Source organism: Colossoma macropomum, unplaced genomic scaffold (assembly GCF_904425465.1).
Source record: "Colossoma macropomum unplaced genomic scaffold, Colossoma_macropomum, whole genome shotgun sequence".
NCBI classification, from domain to species: domain Eukaryota; kingdom Metazoa; phylum Chordata; class Actinopteri; order Characiformes; family Serrasalmidae; genus Colossoma; species Colossoma macropomum.
The window spans coordinates 11,905,607-11,931,601 of record NW_023494790.1 but is presented as its reverse complement, the minus strand read 5'-3'; the positions used below and the strand labels follow the sequence as shown (position 1 = coordinate 11,931,601).

At 39.4% G+C, this 25,995-nt stretch overlaps 2 protein-coding genes across 3 annotated transcripts in view; one reads left to right on the top strand and one right to left on the bottom strand.

Annotated features, from left to right (window-relative positions):
- oplah (5-oxoprolinase, ATP-hydrolysing) overlaps positions 1 to 10,999 on the top strand; it is a 39,585-nt gene extending 28,586 nt beyond the window's left edge. For both annotated transcript variants that reach the window (XM_036572125.1, XM_036572124.1), the window contains 6 exons: positions 859 to 993; positions 1,576 to 1,725; positions 4,280 to 4,437; positions 7,774 to 7,934; positions 8,029 to 8,126; positions 9,412 to 10,999. In XM_036572125.1, the coding sequence (XP_036428018.1) occupies positions 859 to 993; positions 1,576 to 1,725; positions 4,280 to 4,437; positions 7,774 to 7,934; positions 8,029 to 8,126; positions 9,412 to 9,573 (864 nt within the window). In that variant the 3' untranslated portion in view covers positions 9,574 to 10,999. The remainder of the gene's footprint in view (positions 1 to 858; positions 994 to 1,575; positions 1,726 to 4,279; positions 4,438 to 7,773; positions 7,935 to 8,028; positions 8,127 to 9,411) is intronic.
- A 3,808-nt stretch (positions 11,000 to 14,807) lies between these two features.
- Positions 14,808 to 18,195, bottom strand: foxh1 (forkhead box H1). The gene is made up of 3 exons (XM_036571693.1): positions 17,785 to 18,195; positions 16,582 to 16,686; positions 14,808 to 16,384 (listed from the first exon to the last, which is right to left on the bottom strand). Exons 1-3 carry the CDS (start codon positions 18,145 to 18,147, stop codon positions 15,437 to 15,439), a joined length of 1,416 nt encoding a protein of 471 aa, XP_036427586.1. The 5' UTR covers positions 18,148 to 18,195; the 3' UTR covers positions 14,808 to 15,436.
- Between the last annotated feature and the right edge of the window lie 7,800 nt (positions 18,196 to 25,995).

Below are 25,995 nucleotides of genomic sequence, written 5' to 3'. Positions count from 1 at the left end.
TTGTAATGCACAGCATCGAGTGACTTGTTTCTTTTATAAAACAGCAACAACATAAAATATAAAATACAAACACAAACTTTCAAAGTTAGAATTATTAATAATAACTTTTTCACCAATAAATGTAGTTTGTTTAGAATATGTTATTGTTACCAAACAACCATGGAGCACTGAGGGAGGACAAGTTTGTCTCCCATCATTTGTATATTGCAGTCATTTCATGTTTTATTTTTTTTGTTATATAATATTGAAAATAGAAAAATATAGCAGTGTTTCATGTGTAAAAGGTGCAAACCTTTGACTTATAAGTTATGTTTGTGCACCAAATTACTACAACAATAATGCTAACTTTTTTAACTAGCATCTTAATACAATTTACTGTGTGTATGTCAAGCTAATGGTGGTGCACAACGTCAATTTAAAGCCTAATATTGAATAATGCAGGAGCGGCTTAGCCGGTTTAGCCTGTTACATTTTAGCTTCATTGGTAAGAAAAAAACCGTCAGCCTCTCAGTTTAAAAAAAAATGGTTGTTCATCTGTGAGTACACTCGGTGGTCCATATGGGCAGCATAACAGTCCATTAACTGCACAAAGATTTAGCAATTTTCAAAGGTAGTGTTATGGACATTTTTTGTGCTCAACACTTGCATCTTTTCTAGCACCAGTGCTACATGCTCAAGTTCACTCACTGTGTAAACACAAGTGTAAAGTCAACGTAGTGTAAAAGCTTATCTAGCTGTGTGCAAAGAGCACTAAGGAAACAGTATACAGAGGTTTTAAAAAGGACAGTAATTGAAATAAATATGCACACATTCTCTCACTCTCTCTCTCCCTCTCCCTCTCTCTCTTTCTGTCTGTAGGGCAGCGCTGTGTTTGATTTCTCAGGCACAGGGACAGAAGTGTGGGGAAACTGTAATGCTCCTCGAGCCATCACCTTCTCCGCTCTCATCTACTGTTTACGGTGCATGGTGGGACAAGACATCCCTCTTAACCAGGTATTGTGTGTGTCAAAAAGTGTTTGTGTGTGCAACATAAACGGGCCAAATGAGGAAAACTTGCAGACAACCTTTTACAGAAAGAAGAGTCAGTATTGTTCCACTCAACATTGATGTCTTCAAACAGTTGAAAAACATTACCAGGTTAGTTTGTGTTTAATATGAGACCAAATATGTTCTATAGGATATAAATCTGGACCAAAATCACCAGTAAAAAACATTAGTATTTTGGGCTTGGCCATTTTTTTCTGCACAAGAGTCTGTGTGTGTGTGTGTGTGTGTGTGTGTACTTTATGTCATTTTATCAGCTCCACTTACTATATAGATGCACTTTGTAGTTCTACAATTACAGACTATAGTCCATCTGTTTCTCTGCATACTTAGCCCCCTTTTACCGTGTTCTTCAAGGCCACCACAGAGCAGGTATTATTTGGGTGGTGGAGCATTCAAAATGATGCATCTAGCAGACAAATAGTTTTTAAGTAGGGCTATGGGGTTTTTTTTGGCTTGTGGTAGCAGTGAGGGCGGTTCTCTAGCACCCCTAATGGACAAAATGCCCCTATATGTGTGTGTTTTGTTTAGGGCTGTCTTACCCCCATCAAAGTCATCATCCCCCCTGGCTCCATCCTGCAGCCTTCCCTGAATGCTGCGGTTGTGGGTGGAAATGTTCTGACTTCTCAAAGAGTGGTGGATGTCATCTTCAGAGCATTTGAAGTGTGCGCTGCCTCCCAGGTTAGAAACATCTCTTCTATTCATAATGTGGCGTTTCAGTGTGGAGTCTGTGTGGAGCACTCTTTGGTGCTGATGTTGAGAGCGGTACTTTTTTAATTGTTTAACTGTGTTGTATAGTTTAATCCACTAGGTGGCACTGTGTGTCTTTTACTCTCTAAACAGGGAGGAAGAAGTAGTCTAGCTGTTCACTTAGAGCACACATCAGCATGACACATAGCAAAGTTGGCTAACATTAGCTATTTTCTTATGTATTTGTGTGTGTGTGTGTGTGTATATATATATATATATATATATATATATATATATTAGAGATGAAACGATATTAAAATTTCATATCACGATTATCATGACCAAAATTATCACGATTATCGATATTATCGCGATATTGTTCAAAAGCATTGAAAAGTAAAATAAATAAATACTGATACACAAACTGAAACTCGTTTCACCAACTTTTTTATTAACACAGATAGAACTGGCAGCAATATGCACTTTTTGTTTGCATAAACATTAAAAAAATATAGTCAATACATTTGTAGTATTACTTTTGTATTACTTACAATACTCTGTAAACAAAAGAATAGCAAATGTATTATTATTACTGTTATTACTATTATTATTATTACTGTGGTAAATAATAATTATTATTATTATTACCGTTGTAATTATTATTATTATTATTATTATTATTAATTACAATATTTAGGGATTTCCCTGCATAGAGAATTAAATCTGGACCAACTCTGAAGTGGGTCTTAATGGAAAATTACTACTTCTAAGAAGTGCTGCACTCGGGGGATTTCTGTCCGAACTGCAACTGCAGCATTATTGTGCCGTTGTGGCGCTGAACCCCTAATCAACACAGTGCACCAGGAAAAACAGACAAAATCACAGAGGAACTGCGTGACCGTGCAGACAGCGTAGAACTCACAGTGTGTCTTCACCTGTGGAGCTGCTTCTCTAAAAGCATTTTAAAACTAAAACATAACTTAATCTCTGAAACTCTGCTTTTCCTAAAAGCAGCACACAGCATTTACTCGCGCAAGGTCCCGTCTCAAAGCACACTATCTTCCCTATGTAGTGCACTTCGTGGATCATGAAATAGCAAATCCTTCACCCAAAGAGTGCGTGAAACGTTCACAATAACAATATATTAACAATAAGTTACAAATTCCCTATTTAAAACTCAATTGCTTGTTAATGATGATCGTGTTTGTTTGAACAGTAGCGCGCTATGTAGGGGACACAGTGATTTGAGACGGTGTAATTCTCTTCTCAGAAGTAAACACTGCAAGCGAGAAAGGGGAGCTGTGCAGATTGAACCTCTGCAGCGTCTCGTTCCCAGGAGCTTGTGTGACTGTTAACATAGAGCTCATTTTGGAGACTCTGCTCCACAGAAATATGTGTTAAAGGCTTTAGTTTCGATTCACAGTTTCGAAGTCCCCACAGACTTCTCCGTTAAAGTTAACCTTGCATTCTTGCAGGTAGCGGTGGTGGTCGCGAAGATGACTCATAAGGTTGGATGTGTTGCCCCCTTTCACCGCTATTTTCTTTCGGCCTGTTCTGCAGACAGGGTGGTCATCTTCAATTAACTTTCCTTCTGCATCCTTATAAAACCCAAAACATGACCAAACGTCAGACTTGGTCTTCTTAGAAGGCTGAAATATCTCCGAATCTCTGTCACTACATTCCGCCATGTTCTCCCTTCTCTACCCCTCCCCCTCCCCCTTCCCCTCTACATACACACAGAGCTACGTCTGAGAGATGATTCTGCCTTTGTTTGATTCTGTGCAGCGAGTTTTTCACACTTTTTTTTCATACTTTAAAGTTCAAACGGTACTACTAACCGTCATTAATTTTACCGCGGTTTACCGTGAAACCGGTAACCGTTTCATCTCTTATATATGTATTTTTTTTTTTTAGATGATGACTATGGCATCATCAGGGATCAATCTCATGGCCTCCTGACGACAGTGCATTAAGTAATTTATCATGCAGTTTATATAAAGGATAGCTGTTGTGTTCAAATGATGCAGAAAATATAAAAATAAAAAAAAATGAAGATAAATGTTTGGGATTTTTTTTGTTTTTTAGATACAGGGATCTGAGATTCAAAAGTTTTGGTAAAATGATGGTTTGTTGATTTTCTAACTGAATTATCAAATGAGCACATTCTCTGCGGAGAACACTTCTGCACATTTACTGCCCAATTACTGTTTATTTGCTGAATTTAGCAAAAAAATAAATAAATAAATAAAACAAAATGTTGCCTCTGCAAAAGTTATAGCTCAGTCAGATTTTGTTTTTTTTTCCAGCAAAATAAATAGAAATTGTCCATGAACATTTGCAGAAAAATACAAGTGTTCATTTATTATCAAAACATTTTTGACCAGGGGTGTTCGAACTTCTTCTTTCAGCTGTTTATCTTATCTCATTTTTTTTTCATGTTAAAATAAACAAAATGATTCATTTATTAGGGCCCTTTAGCAGGGGGTCGGATTTTTAAGTCTCATGTATGTATCTCACATAGGTTTCTTCATGTTTTGTCTTTCAGGGCTGCATGAACAACGTGTCGTTCGGCAGTGAGAAGAGTGGTTACTATGAGACGGTTGCCGGTGGTGCGGGGGCGGGGCCAGGATGGAGTGGACGTAGCGGAGTCCACAGTCACATGACCAACACCCGCATCACTGACCCCGAGGTTCTGGAGAAGAGGTTTGATACTCAGCTGCTATCAGTGTTAGACCAGCAGAGTGATCAACAGGCCGCTCAGCTTATTAATGCCTTCATTTGCTATTAAAATGATAAAGTAATAGCTAATTCTGTTTTTTCAAAATGCAACTTACTTTAGTAATCACTAATTATGGGAATTGTGGGCCAGTGCTGATACCTAAACTTCTATAAAATGTAGAGTTGGGAATCCACCATGATCAGCTTTGCAGAGAAATATAACATTTGTTTCAGTAGGGTAACAACATGCAGATCGTTTAACACAGCAGCCCAACATCTCCGGAGCAGTCTTCCGGAGTACCATAAATATCATCAAATAGCGGTTTGAAATATCAGTCAAATCCAAACATCGGTCCTATGCCAGTAATTTTATTTTAAAGGGCCCGTATCATGGAAAATGGAATTTTTGAAATAACAAAGTTTGATATAGTGTGCAAACATGTTATAGTTTCAAAACATGCCATTCACTCTCCACAATCTACATATAAAAACTAAGTTGCAAGCCCATATGCAAACAAATTGTATTTCCATATATTTCTCAAAATATGTGTCAGGTTTGTTACATATTTGCGTATATTTTTGCCATAGATGTAAATAATAAAAATTGACATGGGCATATATTTTATCATATCACCATATATATATATATATATATACACATATATACACACACATATACACATATGTGTATGTGTGTGTGTGTATGTATATATATATATATATATATGTATGTGTGTGTGTACTGGTATATATTTAAATATTCAAAAATGACAGTTAATGCATTAAAGCGTTTAATGCATATATTTAAAACATTCCATATATTACATACACACCCTAGGGGGCAGTGAGCACCCTTGCCCAGAGTGGTGGGCAGCGCTACCCACGGCACCCGGGGAGAAGTTGGGGATTAGGCGCCTTGTTCAAGGGTACTTCAGTCACGTACTGTTGGCTCAGGGGATCAAACCGGTGACCTTCCGGTCACTGGTTCCCTAACCTCTAGCCCACAACTGCCCCCCATGAGCAAATATATTTTTCATGTGGGAAAAACAGCACTTTTATATTCCTAATTTTAATTTCTGTGATGTCATTAAAACCAACACATTTAAATATCTCCTCCTATTCAGTCTATGACAGGGGTGTAGAAAGTCCGGCCCGTGGACTCATTTTAATTGGTTTTTGTTTAAGGCTGCACTGTTGCACTGTTGTTACAAAGTTAGCTAAAGTTTAAGAACTTTTCCTCTTTTCTTCCTGTAACTTAATTAACTAAACTACATTTAGTCAAAACTACAGCCATAAAGCACAAACTTAACATTGAGAACTGGTGAGTTTGGCGAGATGGAAATTTAAATACTTTTTCCATCAAATGTGGGAGCCTCATATTCAAAAGAATGTAATGAATTTAATATCAATAAACATTAAACAAAGAATGGACATTACAGTAAATATTCAGGAGAGGGCAGAGAAATGAAAGCAACCGCAGCTATGTGAGTCTCACTGCACCGGCTTCTTATCAGTGCCAATTCATCAGTTCAGGAAATATTAGCCCTTTAAAGTCAAATAAAAACTTGCCTATTTATTCTGTTTAATATGCGCTTGTTTAATAGTGATTTCTGAATGCCCTTGCTGCCTTGATTTGATATGTAAAGTATATGATCTAACAAAACTGAAAATTTATAGATTTTTTTTGTTTAGTTTGTCTCACAATTTATATTTTTGAACAAGTAAACACTTGAATAGGAATACACGTAATACATTAGACATGTTTTATTGTTACACTTAAATCGCTTAATTATTTGTTATGTGTGTACTGATGCAAATTGCTCTGAGCAATCCAACAATAAAAGAAGCCTTGTGCATCTTTTATACAGGAAATACGGTTCTATGTTGTTCTATGCGCTGATATTTTCGAAACTTATTATTTTGCATCATTTGTGAATAATATTTCAGCCCTCAGGTATTCTGACAGAGTACATTTTGGCCCACTTTGAAAAAACGTTTGGACACCCATGGTCTATGACAGTTTAACTCCACCCATTCATGGTGACGTTATAAGGAGCCTGGTCTGCTGTTTGATTGTGTCCCAATACTGAACAGCCAATCAAAAAGGAGCTAATTTAAATATATAATTCTTAAATGCACAGTAACCGCCTGTTAAATTCTAAGGCATAAAGAGAGGCTAGAAAATGGTCATATAAAAGTGAATTATGACTGTTATTGGTACATAGTCTTACATCGTAAATGTACTGTAGAATATGGGCCCTTCAAGCAGTTACACTATATTGCCAAAAGTACTCACTCACCCATCCAAATCATTGAATTCAAGTTTTCCAATCACTTCCATGGCCACAGGTGTATAAAACCAAGCACCTAGGCATGCAGACTGCTTCTACAAACATTTGTGAAAGAATGGGTCGCTCTCAGGAGCTCAGTGAATTCCAGCGTGGTACCGTGATAGGATGCCATCTGTGCAACAAGTCCAGTCGTGAAATTTCCTCACTACTAAATATTCCACAGTCAACTGTCAGTGGTATTATAACAAAGTGGAAGCAATTGGGAACGACAGTAGAATGACAGAGCAGGGTCAGCGAATGCTGAGGCACATAGTGCACAGAGGTTGCCAACTTTCTGCTGAGTCAATCGCTACAGACCTCCAAACTTCATGTGGCCTTCAGATTAACTCAAGAACAGCATAGAGAGCTTCATGGAATGGGTTTCCATGGCTGAGCAGCTGCATCCTAGCCTTACATCACCAAGCGCAATGCAAAGCATCGAATGCGGTGGTGTAAAGCGCCGCCACTGGACTCTAGATCTGTTCTCTGGAGTGACGAATCACGCTTTTCCGTCTGGCAATCCGATGGACAAGTCTGGGTTTGGTGGTTGCCAGGAGAACGGTACTTGTCCAACTGCATTGTGGCGAGTGTAAAGTTTGGTGGCTGACCTCACAAATGCGCTTCTGGAAGAAAAACACACTCCCAAACCTTGTGGAAAGCCTTCCCAGATGAGTTGAAGCTGTTATAGCTGCAAAGGGTGGGCCGACATCATATTAAACCCTATGGATTAAGAATGGGATGTCACTCAAGTTCATATGCGTGTGAAAGCAGACGAGCGGATACTTTTGGCAGTATAGTGTATCTGCTGATATCAATGTCATACTAATATCATCATGCATCATTAAAAACATTTGTAAAATACCAAAATAGGTACCCACAAAGCTCATGAATGCAAAGACTTTGAGACTTTGTAAATACACCTTCACAAGTAAGACCACAGGACCATCCATCAGAACTTTACTCCATCTCTTTTTCTCTCTCTTTTTCCCAGGTACCCAGTAATCCTACAGCAGTTCTCCCTCAGGCCTGGCTCTGGAGGTCGAGGTCATTACCATGGTGGTGACGGGGTCATCCGAAAGCTTCTGTTTCGGAGTAAAGTGGTTTTATCAGTGCTGACCGAGAGACGCTCCACACGACCTTATGGTTTACATGGTAACTTCACTTCAACACAGTGTCACAAACACTTTAATGTTACACTGATGCATGTTGAGATGTGTGTTGTAATCTCTCTGTGTTTCTGTCTCAGGAGGCCAGAGTGGCTCTGCTGGGCTTAATCTGTTACACAGAGCTGATGGCAGAGTGTTAAATCTGGGAGCGAAAACCACAGTCAGCCTAGAACCTGGGGTATGTGCATGTTCATATGTATGTCTGCATATTTATGATTGTTTGTTCATGCGCTCACCTTCTTTTTTATCAGAAACTCCTAATTTGTACTTCCACAATCTGTCCACATTGTCAGCTTCACCTATAGTACTAATCAAAAGAGACCACCCTTCATTTATTAAATTTCAAGTCAAATCAGCCACTAAGTGCAAGTTAATTTTTTTGGGAAGATTAGACATAAGATAATCCACTTGTATGAAGAAAGGGAAAGTCAAAGGCAAATAAGTGGGGAATTTTTTTTCACTGTCAGAACACAACTCAACACTATGGGTCTGAAAAGATGTGCAGCTGTCAAGAAGCCCTTACTGAGGAATGGAAAAACTCAAAAGAAGAACATTTGCAAATTAAACAAAGAAGCTGCTGGTAATATTAATGGACTGACCACCCCAGAGTCCAGACCTCAACATCACTGAATGTGTTTGGGATTATGTGGCTCATGGAGATCAGAAAATACAACCAGTATCTAAGACTGAACTTTGGAAGTATGGAAAAATATCACTGCAGATTTCTTTGAAAAATGAAAGCAAGTCTCCTGAAAATAAGAGTGGACACACTAAACACTAAAAAGGAAAACTACATAATATTTAGTTGTAGAGGCTTTGAAATTTTCTGTGAAATACAGTGATTCAAAAAGATTAATCCGATTTCAAAATGATTTATTTCACTTGCAAATCATTACAGAACAATGCAGTAAATTGTAAATGGTTTAAATTAGCATAAAGTTTAGTCGCCATCTCCTCACAGACTGAAGGGAGCCATCTTCCGGTGACAGTCAGAAACTCAATGACCCCCTCTTTCGATTGGTATGTGATTGGTTCCTAGGCACCTCACTGTTGTAAAAATATGGCGCTTTGAAATCAGATGAGTCTTTTCAAATCACCCTGTATATGTTTTCTGCTATGTAGGCTTATAGTCAATTACAGGTATAGTCTCTTGTTGTACAATGTGTCAGCCCCCCTGTACCCCATTCATCTCTGGTTAGTTTCTGACCACATGACTGCTGTTGTCACAACATCAGTGTCACTGTTAGCTTCAGAGTGGACCGCCACACAAAAATATCCAGCCAAGATCAGCTCCGAAGTCAGAAACTAGCGACTAATGAAGGATTATAGGATGACTAACTCAAACTGAGCATCAACAGATGAACTAAATGTGGCTTATAAAGTCGGTATGAATGTATAGAAATCTCTTCTACATACAGTTGCGCAAGGTTTTATGCTTTATCTTGCCCCCTTGTCGATTATAGGACATATTCTGTCTGCACACTCCTGGAGGAGGTGGCTATGGAAGAGAGGAAGAGGAGGATGAAGATGAGAATCACAGTCCCTCCAAACGGCAGCGCCTAAACGAAGCTTTCACTGAAAGAGGGAGTGTGTTTGAGTATCGCCGCGCTCAGGAGAGTGTCTGAACTTACATCTGAATTTGCGGAACCACTCAGAAACAACTGAACAAAAATCTAGAATCGGTCTAACTTCCACAATTCAGAAAAGAGTGATCTGTATTGACCACCCAACAAATGCGTTCTTTTGTATCTGCTGTTGCGAGGCTTAACCAGCTTTGCAGAATGCTGGAAAATTCCATTTTACCTAATACGAAACTGTAGCACACAACTTAACGTACTTACATTAAGCAATGGGGAACCATTCTTGACCTTCAGAGAAGGCCTGGTGATTTCTGTGAAATAAAAAATACATGTCTGTAATATTTAGTTCATCTGTACTTGATAGAATTATCATGCTTGTTGCATTCAAGCTCTGTATGTATTGTAACAGTACTTATTTCGTTGTTAAGTTTTGGTTGGAAAATGCAAAAATGAAAAATTATCCAGTTTAGTTTTGTTCTCTCTGTGGTAATCATGTTTTGATTTCTAATGGATGGGACCAATTTTGTAAGGAAAAACGTCACTCTTGACCTTCTGGAAGCCCTAGACACATCACTGACTAGCAGTACGATGGGTAGACTGTGCGTCAGTCAGTGCGTTTCAGTCAGTTGGTAGAAATCAAACAGCGTCAGTGGATTCTTCACTGAAGGAGTAAAACTGCTACAGGTAAAACGTGTTAATATCTGTTAGAAGCTTCAAATAAAACATGGAACGCCAGTTACCAGCTTAAGATGTCCGTGTTGAACCTAAAACACTCAAAAAAAAAGTTCACCCAGCAAGGGCACTGGCAGAAATTAGCATTAGTGTAACGTAGGCTTTTTTTTTTCTCTGTCACTGTTTGCCTCTGACATTTAGAGTGTGTTATTAATTTCAAACAATAGTTATTTCCTTATTTCAGCCATACTACAGTACCTAGTGTATGCTACAATGTTAGCCTGTTAGGCTTCTGCTTAACCTATCACTGATATCTCCTTAAGGAAAAAACTACCCTTGATCTAATGTGACTTTTCACTCCCATATACATTATCATTTAGAATTAATAACACACTCTATATATGTAGGTATTTTAACAAAACTTGAGTGTGCTACAGTTTCTCATTAGGTTGAAAGGGATTTATTTTTTTTTTGCTGCAAGTCTGTAATGCTGGTTTGCAGCAGTAGCTACAAAAGTACACATGTGGCCAGAGCATGAATGGGTCAAATAACACTGTTCACACTTTTCACTCTGGCTAATGCTGTTGTATAGCCTGTTGCTGTTACTAAAGGTACCTTCTCTGTCACTGCCACTCCCATATAAAGCAGACACCAAACATGCCTTGGTTGTTGGGTGTAAAAATTGGGGCAAATTATCTTTTTTTTTTTTTTAAATGAATCATCTGCTTAAACCTGTCAGATCAATGATAACAGTATTACTACGCCTTCAAGATTCTGAATGAGCAACGTTCCAGTGAAATGACAAATAGATAGCACAATAAGAAGAAACAGCAGCACAGTAATGTAGTGTAGAATAAAGGATCGTCGGAAAATAAAGGTACAGTAGTGGGCCCTGCTTTAAAGGCCTCGTATATAAGATTTTGAAACATTTATCCATAAGAGTTTCATAAATCCATAGAGCCGTTTTTATTTTTTGTCATGTTTGTCACTCTTTTTGTTATAAATTAGGCCGTAGCCAGACATCTACTCTTTTCTTCCAGTGGATGTAACCTGGGGTGTATTTCATGAGTCTTGGAGAACAACTATCTTGTATCCAGCACATTAATAATGCAAGAACAGCTTTTAAACTGATACTGAATTGGCATCAAACACTCCATGGATTTAAGAACTACATTCATTCAGCTTTCTGGGGAAAAAATACTAATCTACTTTATCTTACACAAACAGACAGCACAGTACTCATAATTAGTGAACATTGCTGCAGGGCCTTTTTGAAAGCCCTTTCATGAGCAATTTCATGCTTATTTTTTTAGTAGAAGGTTGAACAAAATACTAGTGGTTGGAATAATATCCTGAGCTGCTTTGTCAATGAAGGGAAAATATACTGATGTACATTTCAGTCCAGTGTAAACTGGCATAGTACTGCTGAGCCATAATAAAATCTTTAAAGTAGGCCTGAAATCAAAACCTTTTTCACCTTGTTAGTTCATGTTCCTGGTCTTATTTAACAGGATTCATCAGATCATATCAGTACATGCACAGAGCCTTGACCTCAACCACGCTGAACGAGCCAGGCCTTCTCATCCAACATCAGTGCCTGACCTCACAAATGCTCTTTTGACTGAATGGACACACATTTCCACAGACACTCCAAAATCTTGTGGAAAGCCTTCTAAGAAGAGTGGAGGCTGTTAGATTCGTAAAGAGGGGGCAACTCCATATTAATGCCTACGGATTTGTAATGGGATGTCCAACAAGCACGTAAGTGTGAAGGCCTGGTGTCCACTACTTTTGGCCATATTTTGTAGGTGAGAGTCATCTGAGTCCAGGCTAAGCTCACGTTGAAGCAGAGCACTCTCAGCCACCCTGCTGAGTTGAAAAATGACATACGCCCACACTCCCCACTGATAGAGCAATAAATAAGCCGAATCCAGTGAACCTTCATGGAGTCCACAGCGTGATAAGAACGAGATAAGCCCAAGCCAGCAGGGAGCCGGGCCAGCATCGTCACACTAGCCAAGCATGGCAATATCTGAAACTGACTGGGGATGCAGTTTGAATCAGATAATACTAGAGACAGACAGATCATGACAAAGGAGTTTAAAGATGAATTTCTCTAAGTTTTTAGCTTAATGAAGTAAACAGAAGTAAGTAAAGCCATAGACTTGTTTTGAAGAGAAATCATGCATACTTGTTTAGGTGTTTTGGTAACTCTGATTTCCTGCAAGGCTATGAACAGCAAAATAGCCCTCAAGTTAAATATAATTATTCAGTTTTACTAATACTACATGTAACAGCTCAGGAGATGTGTAGGCTCACTGCTGGTTTTGGATAATAAAGAAAATGTAGACATTGTGACCCCTGGTTCCAATCACCACCACTATAAAGAAAGCCAAGTCAGTAAGGGTCTCCACAACGAATTCCCCTTTAATGTGAATATAAACTCACATTAAAGTGCAGTGTCTGACCCAAAGCCCAAAAAATGACTACAGAAGATGTACAAGACTGAGGGTAAGATCAGCAGGAGGTTGGAAATGCAGAGCAGCATAAAAGACAGTTTTCACAAAAACACTGCAGGGTTAAAGAAACAGTTTGGTAAAATATACCCAGTCCGTCCCCACCCCCTCCCCCAAAATGTTACTGATCAGCCAAGGTGCGTTTGGTGTCTGAAGTTTGCCTCTTTAGTTTTACACTGAAGCAATGACTAGTATAGATAAGAAGTAATGAAAGTTTATAAAACACTTAGCACTATTAGCATTATGACATACATCAGCAATAACATTAAAATCACCTCCTTGATTCTACGCTCATTGTCCATTTTATCAGCTCCACTTACTATATAGGTGCACTTTGTAGTTCTACAATTACAGACTGTAGTCCATCTGTTTCTCTGCATACTTTGTTAGCCCCCTTTTACCCTGTTCTTCAATGGTCAGGACCACCATAGAGGAGGTATTATTTAAATGGTGGATCATTCTCAGCACTGCAGAGACTCTGACAGCAGTGATGTTGGACTGAGAAAAGTCCACCAACCTAAAAGCATCCTGTAACCATTGATGGACTACAGAATGGCCAGCACAAACTGTGCAGCGACAGCTAAGCTACTGTCTCTCACTTTACATCTACAAAGGTGGGCCAACAAGGTAGGTGGGTCTAATAAAACTGACAGTGAGTGGACACAGTGTTTAAAAATTCCAGCAGCACTGCTGCGTCTGATCCACTCATACCAGCACAACACACACTAACACACCACCACCAAGTAAATACCATTGCAGTGCTGAGAATGATCCACCACTCAAATAATACCTGCTCTGTGATGGTCCTGAACATTTAAGAACAGGGTCTAACAGTGTGCAGAGAAACAGATGGACTACAGTCTGTAATTGTAGAACTACAAAGTGCCCCTATATGGTAAGTGGAGCTGATAAAATGGAGAATGAATGTAGACACAAGGATCTACAAAAACAGCAAATGTAACAAAAATTGACAAAGCTGAAACCAACAGTAACAGACACCATGCATGGATTACAGTATCAGAAACCACATAAGCTAGCCTACTTAACGACTCAACATGGTTTGAGGCAAGTGTGTCATGATTTGGGCATGCATCCTGCTAACACCAGGCATGTCTAGTGAAGAAATGTCACCTTTTGCTTTCAGCGCATTTCAGAAATTTGAGTTAGTGTTACTGTTGCTACCATTTTCTCACCACAGTTTTGGAAAACTCACTAAGTGAGTAATTCCTTTTGGAAAAATCTCCCTCAAGTCCACATAATTACTATTCATTAGAATACAAACTGAACATTTAAACAAAGGTGGACATAAATTTAATATGCACTACTTGGAATGTGCTAAATAGTTCTGTCTTCTGTGCTACACAATTATGCACACCAGTTACTGATCTATTTCAGACCAGTTTTGCAGTCAGAACGGAGACTGAAATTTCAAATTCAAAAACCACAATATTTCATTGACGTTTTACATTTAGACATCCACAGTCATGTTAGTCACATTAATGGGAAAGTAAAACACTGTTCAGCCTGTTTAACAGAGGATTGTCTTGTGGCCATTGATTAGACAAAGGTGTGAAAATGCAACATGTTTTACATTTTTCACCAAATCCTTACAGAACTTCTCATGACTGCAGTGAGTGGAGTTAAATTGGTCAGAACTATCTGCACAGATAGCTTAGCCCACTTGGAGATAACTTTCACTACAGAGCTTTGAATGGCTGAGGAGATTGCAGACTATTGACAAGCCATTAACTGCACCCCTACCCCCACCAAACTCCCAGCTTCTGAGCCCCACATGCACAGGCAGATGCATGAGGAACTACGAAGGAGCAGAGAAGCTGGGGGTTGGTGGACTTAGACCAGGAAATAGACCAGCTGGTCAGTAACCAGTAATGAAAAATAACATCAGTTCCAACAAAAACTAGTCAGATTCCAGTCTTAACTGTGCAAAAACTATTATTTGGACTAGCTTTTGTTGGAAAATGCAGTGCAAGTAAATCAAACTATGTTCATCTGTTCTGACTAAATTAGCTGGTGAATTAAAATGATTAACAAATATTAAATTCACTACAATCATGTGACTCATGAAAGGGAAACAGTTTAGCCAAGCACAGAAGTCAGGCTCAAGCTTAGAAGAAATCCAAATTCATAGTGTTCAACCTGCTATATGCTAAAATATACAAAATGCTAAATTCATAATCCAATGCAAACCCATAAGGCTCCTTCTTAAAAATGCAGCATGAGAGTCATCTCTAAAGAGACGATGTAGGCACACACCCCTCGTAAAATCACATAAAAATCATAAATACATACCCTGTTTAAGGAACACCTTGCAATTGACAAGGTTTTGAAGAGAACGCTACATTTCCGAGACATTCAAGCGTCGAGGTAGTAAACATTTAAAAGAGGAATAAAAGCGTATGGACAGAGAAAGATAACAGTGCAAACTCTGTCAGTGCAAAGTCTTTGGTCATACTGGCCTACATTCATTTGTCCCTGTAAGTCAGTCATACTGAGGTAGATTTTTATAGCTGTATAGATTTTTTTGATCAAATTCCTGACGTACACCCACTGGAATGTTCAGTAAATGTCAGTACAAAACACAATAAGCATTACTGACTATAAATTTGGAATGTAAAAGTTGAGCAGCATCATAGTTCATGTCTGTAGGGAAACAGCTGCCATACTGTGTCCCAACTCTGTGTGAATACAGTTCAAAAGAACTAGCACTGTGAATACCTGCCGAGTGGAGGTCCATTCTGCAAGGAGTACTGATTTGGGGGAGGGTGTACAGTCTGATTTGCAGCACCAAGGACATCAAACACACTTTTATTGGGAGGAACCGACTGCAACATGCTGTCCAAGTCCATTAAGAGAGGTGGGGCCTGTAACGAGACACGCCCACTCGGTAAGAGGGGCCAGTAAGCATGGCTGCTAAAGTGATTCGGTGGAACGTGCGGGCCGCCATAGCCATAGAACGGAATACCCCCAAGTGGCATGAATGGATTTCCGTTAAATCGCATGCTAGGGGGCGCTATTGCATTGGGAGGGGTGTATTTAGCGTAAGACGTTGGTAACTCCCATGGGGGTGCAGAGCCACGTTTGGCGGTTTTGTTTGGTGGCGGGCAAGAGTCATCGTATCCGTCTGAGCCTGGCTCTCCATCGCTTCCTCGTTTACCAAAACGTGAAAATCCTCTCCAGTCCTCATCTGATGAGGAAGAAGCAGGACTAGCAGAGCTAGCTGAGGCACTGCGATTGGACAATGAGTAGCGCGGATGTGGAGATGTAGGTCGGCCATGAGGGGGAAGTTCTAAGCCCCAGCCGTCTCTAGCCCTAATCCCGTCTCCAGCAGTGCTAGGCGGCCTAAAGCTGTGGAGGAGTGAATCGATAGCAAAAGATGAGTCCAGTTTGGGGCGGTAAGGGTCCTCTGGAGGAGGGGAAGTGTGACGAGTGGGAACGTGAGGTAGTGGAGGTTCAGGCGGGTGGGCTTCAGGTTTGTGAGAGTGTGGATGTCCTTGGAGGATGTAGGGGGCAAGGTCCTGGGCGAAAATGGTCTCATCCTGACGTGATACAGCAGTGTTCTGTCGCTTTAGCAGCTCCAGAGGAACCCTGCTAACTTCCACAGCCCAGAAATTACCTTTGCCCTGAGGTTTTCCGGGATCTTTCAGCACCTAGAAAAGAATGAGATAGAGGGAGGACAGAAAATGGATTGACAAGAGCATCAGTTGGTGAAGCTGCTGGAAAAGACATCAAAATGAACACAAGCAACTCAGCAGTTTCTGGATTTTATTTGATCTGTGCAAATGACCAAACATTTTTCAAATCCTTCTGTTAAAAAGCTGAATGGATCCGTAACACTAAGACATACCTTGACGAAGCAGTCATATGAAGACAAGTTGTGTCGGACCGAATCTCTCCAGCCTTTATAGTTGCCTTTGAAGAAAGGAAAAAGAGTGCTGATCTCCTTCAGGATCTGAGGAGAGAAAAACAAAGTTATCACATCATCCCATTAACAGTTTTGGCCGCATGGCCCACCGATCTAATTAAGTTGAGACAACTAGTATTCTGGGTGTCACAGACTGAGCTTTGGAGATGACGTTTGGAGAGTTTGGAAAAGGGAGGGGGGTGTCCCAATTTTCAAGGGTCTATATCTATCTGTCTATCTATATGTGTGTGTGTGTGTGTGTGTGTGTATTTAAAAAAATAAATAATAAATAAATAAATAAATAAATAGACTGATTGTCAGCACTGCTGCTAATGAAAGTGAATGGCAGTTGGACCAAATTATACACATGAGCAATTGATCTTCACTCCTCCTCATTCTTCATTCTTATCATTCCGTCTTTTTACAGCTGATAACCTTCAGCTCTGGTTTCACTACCCCCAAACTTAACATGGTCAAACTGTAGGACTGATTAGGTATTTAAAACACCCTCACTGCCATCACCTCTTCATAAATCAAATTTGTCCCAATGTACAAATGCCCAAATACTTTAACATAAAAATAACAGCACTAGCAACAGCCGCTACTGAACAGCGAGAGCAGGTTAACTTAGGATTTCTCCACCATCAGCTGCAAAATGAAATGCAATGTAAAAATGTGCATTTTGTTCAGGAACAGGATCAACAGAATCAGACAAAAGTCCAAAAACTTTTGCGCACATGAAAAAAAGTTTGCCACCGTAAATAATGCTACAGTGAACTACTGTAAATTCTACACCCTTAGTACAGTAAACATACAGTACACAGCTTCTAACCCACACTATAATTATTTTACTATAGTTAGTATTGTTTCTATGCTTTAACAGTAATTTAACAGTAAAATACCACAGCATGTTACTCTAGAATACCATAGAGTACAGCACTTTACTACAATCAATACTACAGAACCACAGAATACCATAGTCGGCCAGTACAACAGAAAATACAGTAGTTACAAGTAAACTACGCCGTTTTTTCATACGAGCTAAGCGAGACTGAGTGATTGTCTTTCAATTTAACTGACTAAAAATCCGTATTTCATTTAGGTAAACTGGACCAGCAGTCCAAAAAACTGTTTTTAAAAAGGTACCTCAGACAGAGTGAGCTTCTTCTCGGGTGAGTTCTGGATGACCATGGCGATCATAGCGAGGTAGGAGTAGGGCGGTTTAGGGTAGCGCTGGTAGTTTTTCTTCTTTCCTCCGCTGCCGTTCGCGTTTTGGTCCCAGGAACTCGGCTGCTTTTCCGCCTGGTCCGAGTAGTTGGTCCCGGCGGGCTCCAGGCGCGGCGGCGGGGCCTTCTCCATCAGCGCGGTGGACGCAGAGCCCCTGGGCAGGGCGCCTGCCTCCGCTAGTGCGCTGTGGGTGCGCCTCGGCTGTGCATGGCTCGAGTCAAGGTGAGGGTCTCCCGGGGCTCCAGGCAGGCAGACCCCAGGGACCGCCCGGAGCTTTGTCATGCTGATGAACCCCGAGAAGGAGGAGCAGGGAGTCGGTCCTTAACCCCCGGGCAGACCGCTGGCTCCAGGTTCGTCTCTGTTTGAGGAGCAAACAATTAACAGTTTCATGTAAAGTCCCGCTGTGGTGATGGACGAGCAGAATGGAGGGCCATCGGTGCTGCTGGGAGAGAGTGATCACCATCACATCATAGAGGGGGGAGGGAAGTGTGAAAATGCCCCTGGAGTGGAGCGTGTGGTGCAGAAACTGCATTAAAGGGCAATTCTGTCGATTTTTCAAAATTTCTCCATAAGAGTGAAGAGTGGCTTGATGCAAATTAATGTGTGCGTGGAGAAACTTACCAACACAGATGTTCTTTACAGTGGTAGTGCTAGGAACCAGAGGTCCCAATGTCTAGAACACCAATCTAACTGTATATTTTATTTACCATCCAAACCCACCAGTGGATCTACATGTCTTCTGAGTTAATATAAATGTTGAACATGGTAAAATAGTGGAAAATCAGAAAAAAACAAGCTTTCTTTGGGGCCTATTTTGTCTTAGAACATCCTAAATGTATCCTGCCACCATGAATAGTTTAAACATTTTTTTAGACCAAAACATTTTTGCACAATTACAATAAAACAACGTCTCAGACATCAGGCAGCATATTCATAACTTTTTATGAGGGAGCTTTCAGTGGTTGATGTCCGGTTCCTATCACCACCACCGAGAACTGTTCTGACTATTCTTCAAGTTTCTCTAGAACGAAGCATTTCACACCAAACCACTCTGAATGGTTTTGTTGACATGTCAACCATTTAATCATGCTGAAATTTGAAGAAAAAAAAAAAAAAATCAGTGGAGTTTTCCTTCAGCTTTCCCTAAAGCACCCTATTTCCACACTTCTTCGCCTTTTATTTGCTGTTTCAGTGTCAGAAAACAGGCACAATCCGTCTGTTATATGTAGGTTTACTTCTAACTTCACTATCACACAAAATTAAGTTTGTTGAAACCTGTCAGAAACTGTTTTGGCATAGCGCTGGTAGTGTTTCTTCTTTTCAATATACTTCTTTAACCTTTTCCCAGACTTGTAACCTGTGACATACAGTTTCTCAGCATTTTTATGGGCATTATAATTTTCCTCACAACCAGAAAATACCAGTAGTGCATCAGTCATAAATAAGCAAGTGCTTATTTCCCACCAAACTTTCATTAAACTTTTACAACCATTTACATTTGGTTTTAGTCATTTATACACTTTAGACTGTTCATTTTATTTCAATTAACAGTGCCTGTTTAATACTGTGCATTTTAAGTTTAGTTTACCATAATAAACCCAGGGGCACATTAAGACAACCCCCCTTTTTCCCCCAGGGGGCCACCCCCTACCTCCAGTTCTCCTGCACTGGGGGAGTTTGCTTATAGTAAGCAGAGATAAGTATTGAGATGTACCAAAGTCACACCAGTAGAAGACACATCGGCTCCTGGAGGGGGAGGGTAGCCTTCAACCGGAACGCTCTGGAAAAAATGAGTGTGACAGAAACTCTTTTTGACAGGATGAGAAGTCGTCCTGTGGGGAAAAAATAGCAGTTCTCTCATGCTGGGGCTTGTTGCATTCAATAAACAAAAGAGCAATATACATACAGTAGAGCAGCTAACAAACAAATTCAGATCTCATTCAGAGATTAACACCTGTGCCATGAAGAAACACTTCACAGTACATCATCAGATATCAATATAATAATCTGTGAAGTTTGTATATTGGACTAAAGGCTGAGAATGAGGTCTTTTTTTCCCAACCTAAACTCTGAAAATAAAAACATTTCAGGGGACGAATGCTGTCACTGCCTTTAGTTAGGGATGTTTATCTGCCTCAATGTTATGTAACTATTTACAAAACCTGAGTTATGAAAAGCATAAAATGCTCCTTTCCCCTGGGAAAGCGAATGTTAAAAAAAGTGGACCTTGAGGACCATGTACCTTTGAGGGTACACTTAGAATGTCTGAAGCTTGTGGGGACTAAAACATACCAGGACGGTACCTTTGTAGTATGATCATAAATAGGGAAAACTACTCAATCTGTGTCTTGTACTAAATGCAACTGATTTATGGGAAAAGCAAAGTACGTGTTTTCCAGATTTCACACATCTGCAAGTGTTTTGTATATTAATAGGCAGCAATTAGTCAGTCCAACGGTGGAAGTAAATGGCCCCAGAACGTGCACATTTGTCAGCCAATTAAATGTGTCACTTGGAGTCTTTCACAAACCGGAGAGTTAAAATGACCCGAGTAATCTGTTTGTATTACTACTGGTAAGACTGACTGACTGTTATGGTTGAGGCTGAATAAACACCAACAATGCCTACTAAAAAGTGAATGCCCACTCATTTTACCCATCATATGGAATGCCACTGTAGTTTTTCCTCTCCCTGTTGACTTTACAAATGGCTTAGAGAAGTTGTTCTCCATATAGACTGAATTACGTATTCTGTAAGTGTTTTATTATAGTAAGCAACAATTACAACGCATCCACCAGTGGAGATAAAGTCTGTGAGCATCTGCCTTTTAGACGTTTTAAGTGGCATTCCAGCCTAGAACAAGCATTTAATGCGTTATCTTTTTTTCCAAACTGAAGAATTAGCCAGCTAGTGAAGTATACCCCAAATATCCAAGCACTTATCCATGTACCCCCACCTTCAAGATACATCATCAGGGGATTTTTCTCCAGGAAATCTGTTTAAAAAGTACACTACTGCTGTAAGAGGTCAACGGCCATGTTTACAACAGATGTCTTGATGGTCACGTTTCATTTTGGCCAGAGCGTCCCAGATTTCACAAACTCTTCTTTAGCAAAAACAATGGTTCTATACAGAACCATGAACACTTAGAGCCATTTGCATGCTTAAATAGGTTTTTGCATGGTGAAAAGGTTCTTCAGATTGATGGAGACTGTTGTTTATGGCTCCATACAGAACCTTTCTGAAAATGGTTTTATACAGCAACAAATGGTGTCATATAAAACTATTTTAAAAAAGGTTCTATCAATCTGAAGCAATCTGATGCAAAGAACCAATTAAACATAAATTGGTTTCATGTAGAAATCATGGTTTTATATAAAACCATTGTCTTCACACTCTTGAAGAGTTCTACAGTTAAATGGAATGGTTCTGTTTAGACCATGCAGTCTATATAGAACCAGTTCATATTTAACTTGTTCAGGACCCTAGCACCAAAAAGCGTTCTTCTATTGTTACAAGCTTGACATCATACCAACAAAAGAACTCTTTTTGGTGCTATACAGAACCATACACAACAAATTCCTCATCAATCTTTAGAACCACTTCACCATACAAACAACCATTTAAGCATGAAAAGGTTCTATATTGAACTCTAAACAGAACCATTCCGTTTTCCTAAAGAACCCCAGGAGCACCACCTATTTAAGGAATGTACTAAAGAACCCTTGATGAATCTTTTTTAAGACTGTAGGGTAGATCAGGGTGTTAGAGCAGGACAAAGCCACTCTACAGAGGAGACTGCAGTAGGTGGACTGGGAGCCACACTGAGGTAGATATTCCAGAATATGCATGACAGGCCTTGGACTTCTCGGGTGAAGATCGCTGCCATTGTGCTCGATAATGCAGTGTTAATGCGGTGGGCCCTTACCTCTCAGCGAGACAGTGAAAACAAGTTGGATTAGCTGCCTAGCCGACGACCCCGCAACCCAGGGGGTCCAGTTTTACATGGCAGAAAAAAACACAATAGGGACGATTGAAAACTACACCTTATCGCCTCAGGGGCTTCGGGATTGGAGAGTGAATCGCCTTGGGAGACGACAGGCGGCTGGATGCCCGGGTTGAGCTGAGTGGCAGAAGATTTGAATTGTTTGGGTTGTTTCAGCCCGAGGTTTAATAAAGGAACGGGGTCGATGAGCTTTACAGAAGAATTAGTCTGTGTGAGAAATTACGAGCTAACTACTCTAGACAAACGGCTCCTTTCACGGGGAAAGTAGACTAGTTTACTTACACAGAGGACGACGCTGGAGTTAGCTTCCTATTCGAATTTTCCGTTCCACCTTAAATGGCGCCATAACGTAATTGCTGCACCATTTAAGGTGGAACGGCAAATTCGAATATGAAGCCAACTTCGGCCTCCAATGTAAAAGGTACATTTTTACACGACAATTTGACCTTTTTGCTGACGTTCTTATAAAAAGTTACCTGAAAAACGTCTTCACAGTCTGGCTCGACTGGAAAAATGACAACTGTCACTTTAAAACCGATGAAAAGACGCTACTAACGATGACGTTCCTCGATATTGTTTGGTATAATGTTAGTGAACGCTGTGAATGGGTGATTGAGTGGCCACGCCCCCCACCTGTAACACGCTAATTAGACTCAAAACTAAAGCTCTGATTGGTCCAAACAACTCAACGGTTCACCGCATTGGGGACAAGTGAGGATAAATGTGCATTTTACCGTCTGTTTTTATGTGTTTTTCGTAACGGGGAATTCCACCATTTTTTTTCAAAATTTCTTAATTATTCAGTCATTGAGATGTAAAAAGTCGTTCAGAGTGGTTTGATGCGAAACGGTTCATTTGTAGAGAAACTTAACTGATTCTTTACAGTGGTAGTAAAGGGAACCAGGGGCTTATTTTCCAAAGCAGGCTTTCTCAGTTTAAGCCCAGAGTCAAGCCTGTCCAATGGGAAAAGAGCTGAAGGACATTGCTATTGGGAAATCCTCATCTTTGGGCTTAAGTTATCTGGCTAACTGAATAAAACCTGCTTTGTGAAATACCCCTCAGGAGTCACAAATTTTCACAATATTGCCATTTTATTTACTATCCAGAACCACCAGTGAACCTACACGAGTCGTTTTTATATGTAATGTTGATGATGGTAAAACAGTCATAAATCAGAAAAAAAAAGTTTTCTTTGGGGACTATTTTGCCTTACAATGTCCTGTATGTACTGGATGTAAGTCTTATACATCCGGCAACATATATCCAACCAAGAATAACTTTCTGTGTGGGAGTTCTTAGAGGTGGACGTCTGTTTCCTATCACCACCACTGTGAATAATTTTTACTCTGCAAGTTTCTCTAGAACGGAGCATTTCACACCAAGCCACTCTGAATTACTTTGTTTACATCTTAAACATCTAATGTTGTAGATTTTTTTGAAAAATAGGTGGAGTTCCCTGTTAAGCTTTGTGTTAACATTTGTGTTTTGTTTTGTTTTTTCATTTATTTATTTTATTTCTTATGGTATGTATGTATGTATGTAAAATACAACAACTATGTAGGATATGGGTCCTTTACCATATTAAAAAAATAAACACATAGAATATAAAATATTTTCCAAGATGGTAAATTCTGCAAATGAACAATAATGTGCATTAAAATGTGCACAACCATGTTCTCCGTAGAAGATGTTAACTTATTTTCACTCTTTTTCATTAATATAGACCCATAATATAGAGCTGTAGATGATTCCTGAATGACTGAGAAAGCTGTATATCATTGAGAATGAAGTTATAATTAAATAACATCCAGGACTGGCTTTCCCAAAAGCATCTTAGCACAAAGATGATTCTTAAATGGTAGATCGGGCAACACACTCAACACTTTCTCTACCTGTCTCGTATTTGAAAAGTGGCAATCAAATGTCAAGGCAGGTACCTAGCCAGAAAGTAATGTAAATAATTAAAGTATATTATATATCATTTAGTAACTTTTTGCTGTTACCGATGTATTATTTAAAGGACCCATATCAAGATCAAAAAAGTCAAAGTCAAAGAAGAAGCAAGAGAAAGTAACCTTGAGAGGAACCAAGACTCAAAGGGGAACCCATCCTCCTCTGGTCGACACCGGATAGCAAACAATAACAAATAAGCAAAATGAACAGAGAATAAGGTTTTATCATTAGAGTAAAATATTAAAATACAGAAAAGGGTAAAAAGCAGCTGAAGTAATGGCTATGATTAAATAGTCTGTGCAAATATTGCCATACACACACACACACACACACATATATATATATATATATATATATATATATATTGTTTGTTTCTTTGAGGTTGATTTATGCCATGTGTGGTTTTATGCACCAAAAATAATCATAATTTATTTTAACATGACTATTTTCCAAACTCTTAAACAGGTTGTTTTTGTCACTGGGCCTTTAAGACTGATATATGTAAATGAGTTCTGTTTTGATTGGCTGCTTTGTATAACACCTCATTCAAAAAGCAGTCCAGGCTGAAACACTCCTTATAACTTCAATGTGAATGGCAGGGGCTAAAGTGCTATAGGCTGAATAGGTAGATGTAAATGTGATGGTTTTTGTGACATCACGGAAACAGTGAATTTAAAACAGGCTGTTTTTGCAGTTTTATTTCAATACATGAACTGTGTTTAAACTTTAATAGTGTTTACGTACTATATCACACCTTTTATTTCTAGAAAGCGAGAAACATTGAGTTTATTATGATATGGGCCCTTTAATGAAACTTCATTGCTGTAGTTATTATGTGTGTATGAAAAAATATCACACTGTAAAATATCTTTACTACACATTAATGATTAGCTGAAGACATGAAAATCAGTCGTGCCACCAGAAGCCAGTGCGTTTTTTCTGTAATGTGAATGAAGGATGTAATAGGAATGGCTGGCGCACACACACACACACACACACACACACACACACACATGGTGTCGGCTGGTCTTATCCATTAAGCCCAGCTCAGCTGAACAAGCCCCCCGTAGATGTTGAGACATAAAGGTGAAAGGTCTGTAGGTCCTGCTGAGAGCAGCAGAATGAGGCCTATATTGTTTGCTGTTGTCCCAAATCTATTCTTAGCTTTTCTTTTAGTGCAAGCAGACATGATCGGAGCCTTGATCGTCCTCTAGCCCATCAAAGCCAGACTCTTAACCAAGAAGTGCTATTCCTCTGTAGACAATGGAGGTAGAAATAAGCTTGCAGGCCAAGACGCTGGCTTTATTTGTATGCAGAGTTTTGGAATTTCTACTCATAAAAGTGATTCTAGGTTCAGTTGAGATTTGTTGCATTTTACCACTCTCCTCAAACATAGAACATGATTTTATATTATATATACCTTATTACGTTTTTAATTTTCCTTTTTAAAATTGTTTTTTTTTAGGTGTTTTAGTAACAAAATACAGTGTAATAGTATAAAATACATTTATACACAAAATGATTCTTCAAGGCTTCTTTAATAAAGGCAATGGTTTATAAAAAACATGTAAAGAACCTTTTTAAAAATGGTTCTATTTAGCACCTTAAAGGGATTCCACTACTGTTAATGTTAACAAACTCTCTATCAAAACTATATAGAACCCTTTTCACCCAGAGTGTACCTTCTTTATTTGCATTTTGTTTTGTCGTTTTGGCCCTTTATCCACAATAAATATATCCGAAACATCATTTTGAAATCCATGCACTGCATGCAAGCAATACTGATTCTGATATGAATCCGATATTAATCTGGGTCTAACATAAGACAGTGCTCTGGCTAGAATGTGTGATGGCAGAAATATTACATGTATTACACTGTATTACATGTGCTAATTTATTAATTGCCTTGACTACGACAGCACTATTGTACTTGAAAACGTCTCTCTGTACTTTGATTCGGCTTTGCATGTTCATATCCTAAGCTTTACAAGGCTAATGTAGCTAGCAAGAAAGCTTATATCTGGACAATTAGCATCATGCAAATAGCATGCCTAAACCATCCCACACTGGCCTCTGACCCTCTATCAGATGCTGTCCATAAAAACGGACAAGAGTACTTAGCTAAAAGTAGCAGTAACCTAAAAGTAACCTGCATTTTGTCCATTTTTTGT

Coding starts and splice junctions, on each gene's coding strand:
- foxh1 (XM_036571693.1), bottom strand. CDS start 18,147: ATGACAAAGCTCCGGGCGGTCCCTGGGGTCTGCCTGCCTGGAGCCCCG. Junction 16,687..17,784: donor AGAAGCTCACTCTGTCTGAG/GTACCTTTTTAA, acceptor TTCTCTCCTCAG/ATCCTGAAGGAGATCAGCAC. Junction 16,385..16,581: donor CATATGACTGCTTCGTCAAG/GTATGTCTTAGT, acceptor ATTCTTTTCTAG/GTGCTGAAAGATCCCGGAAA.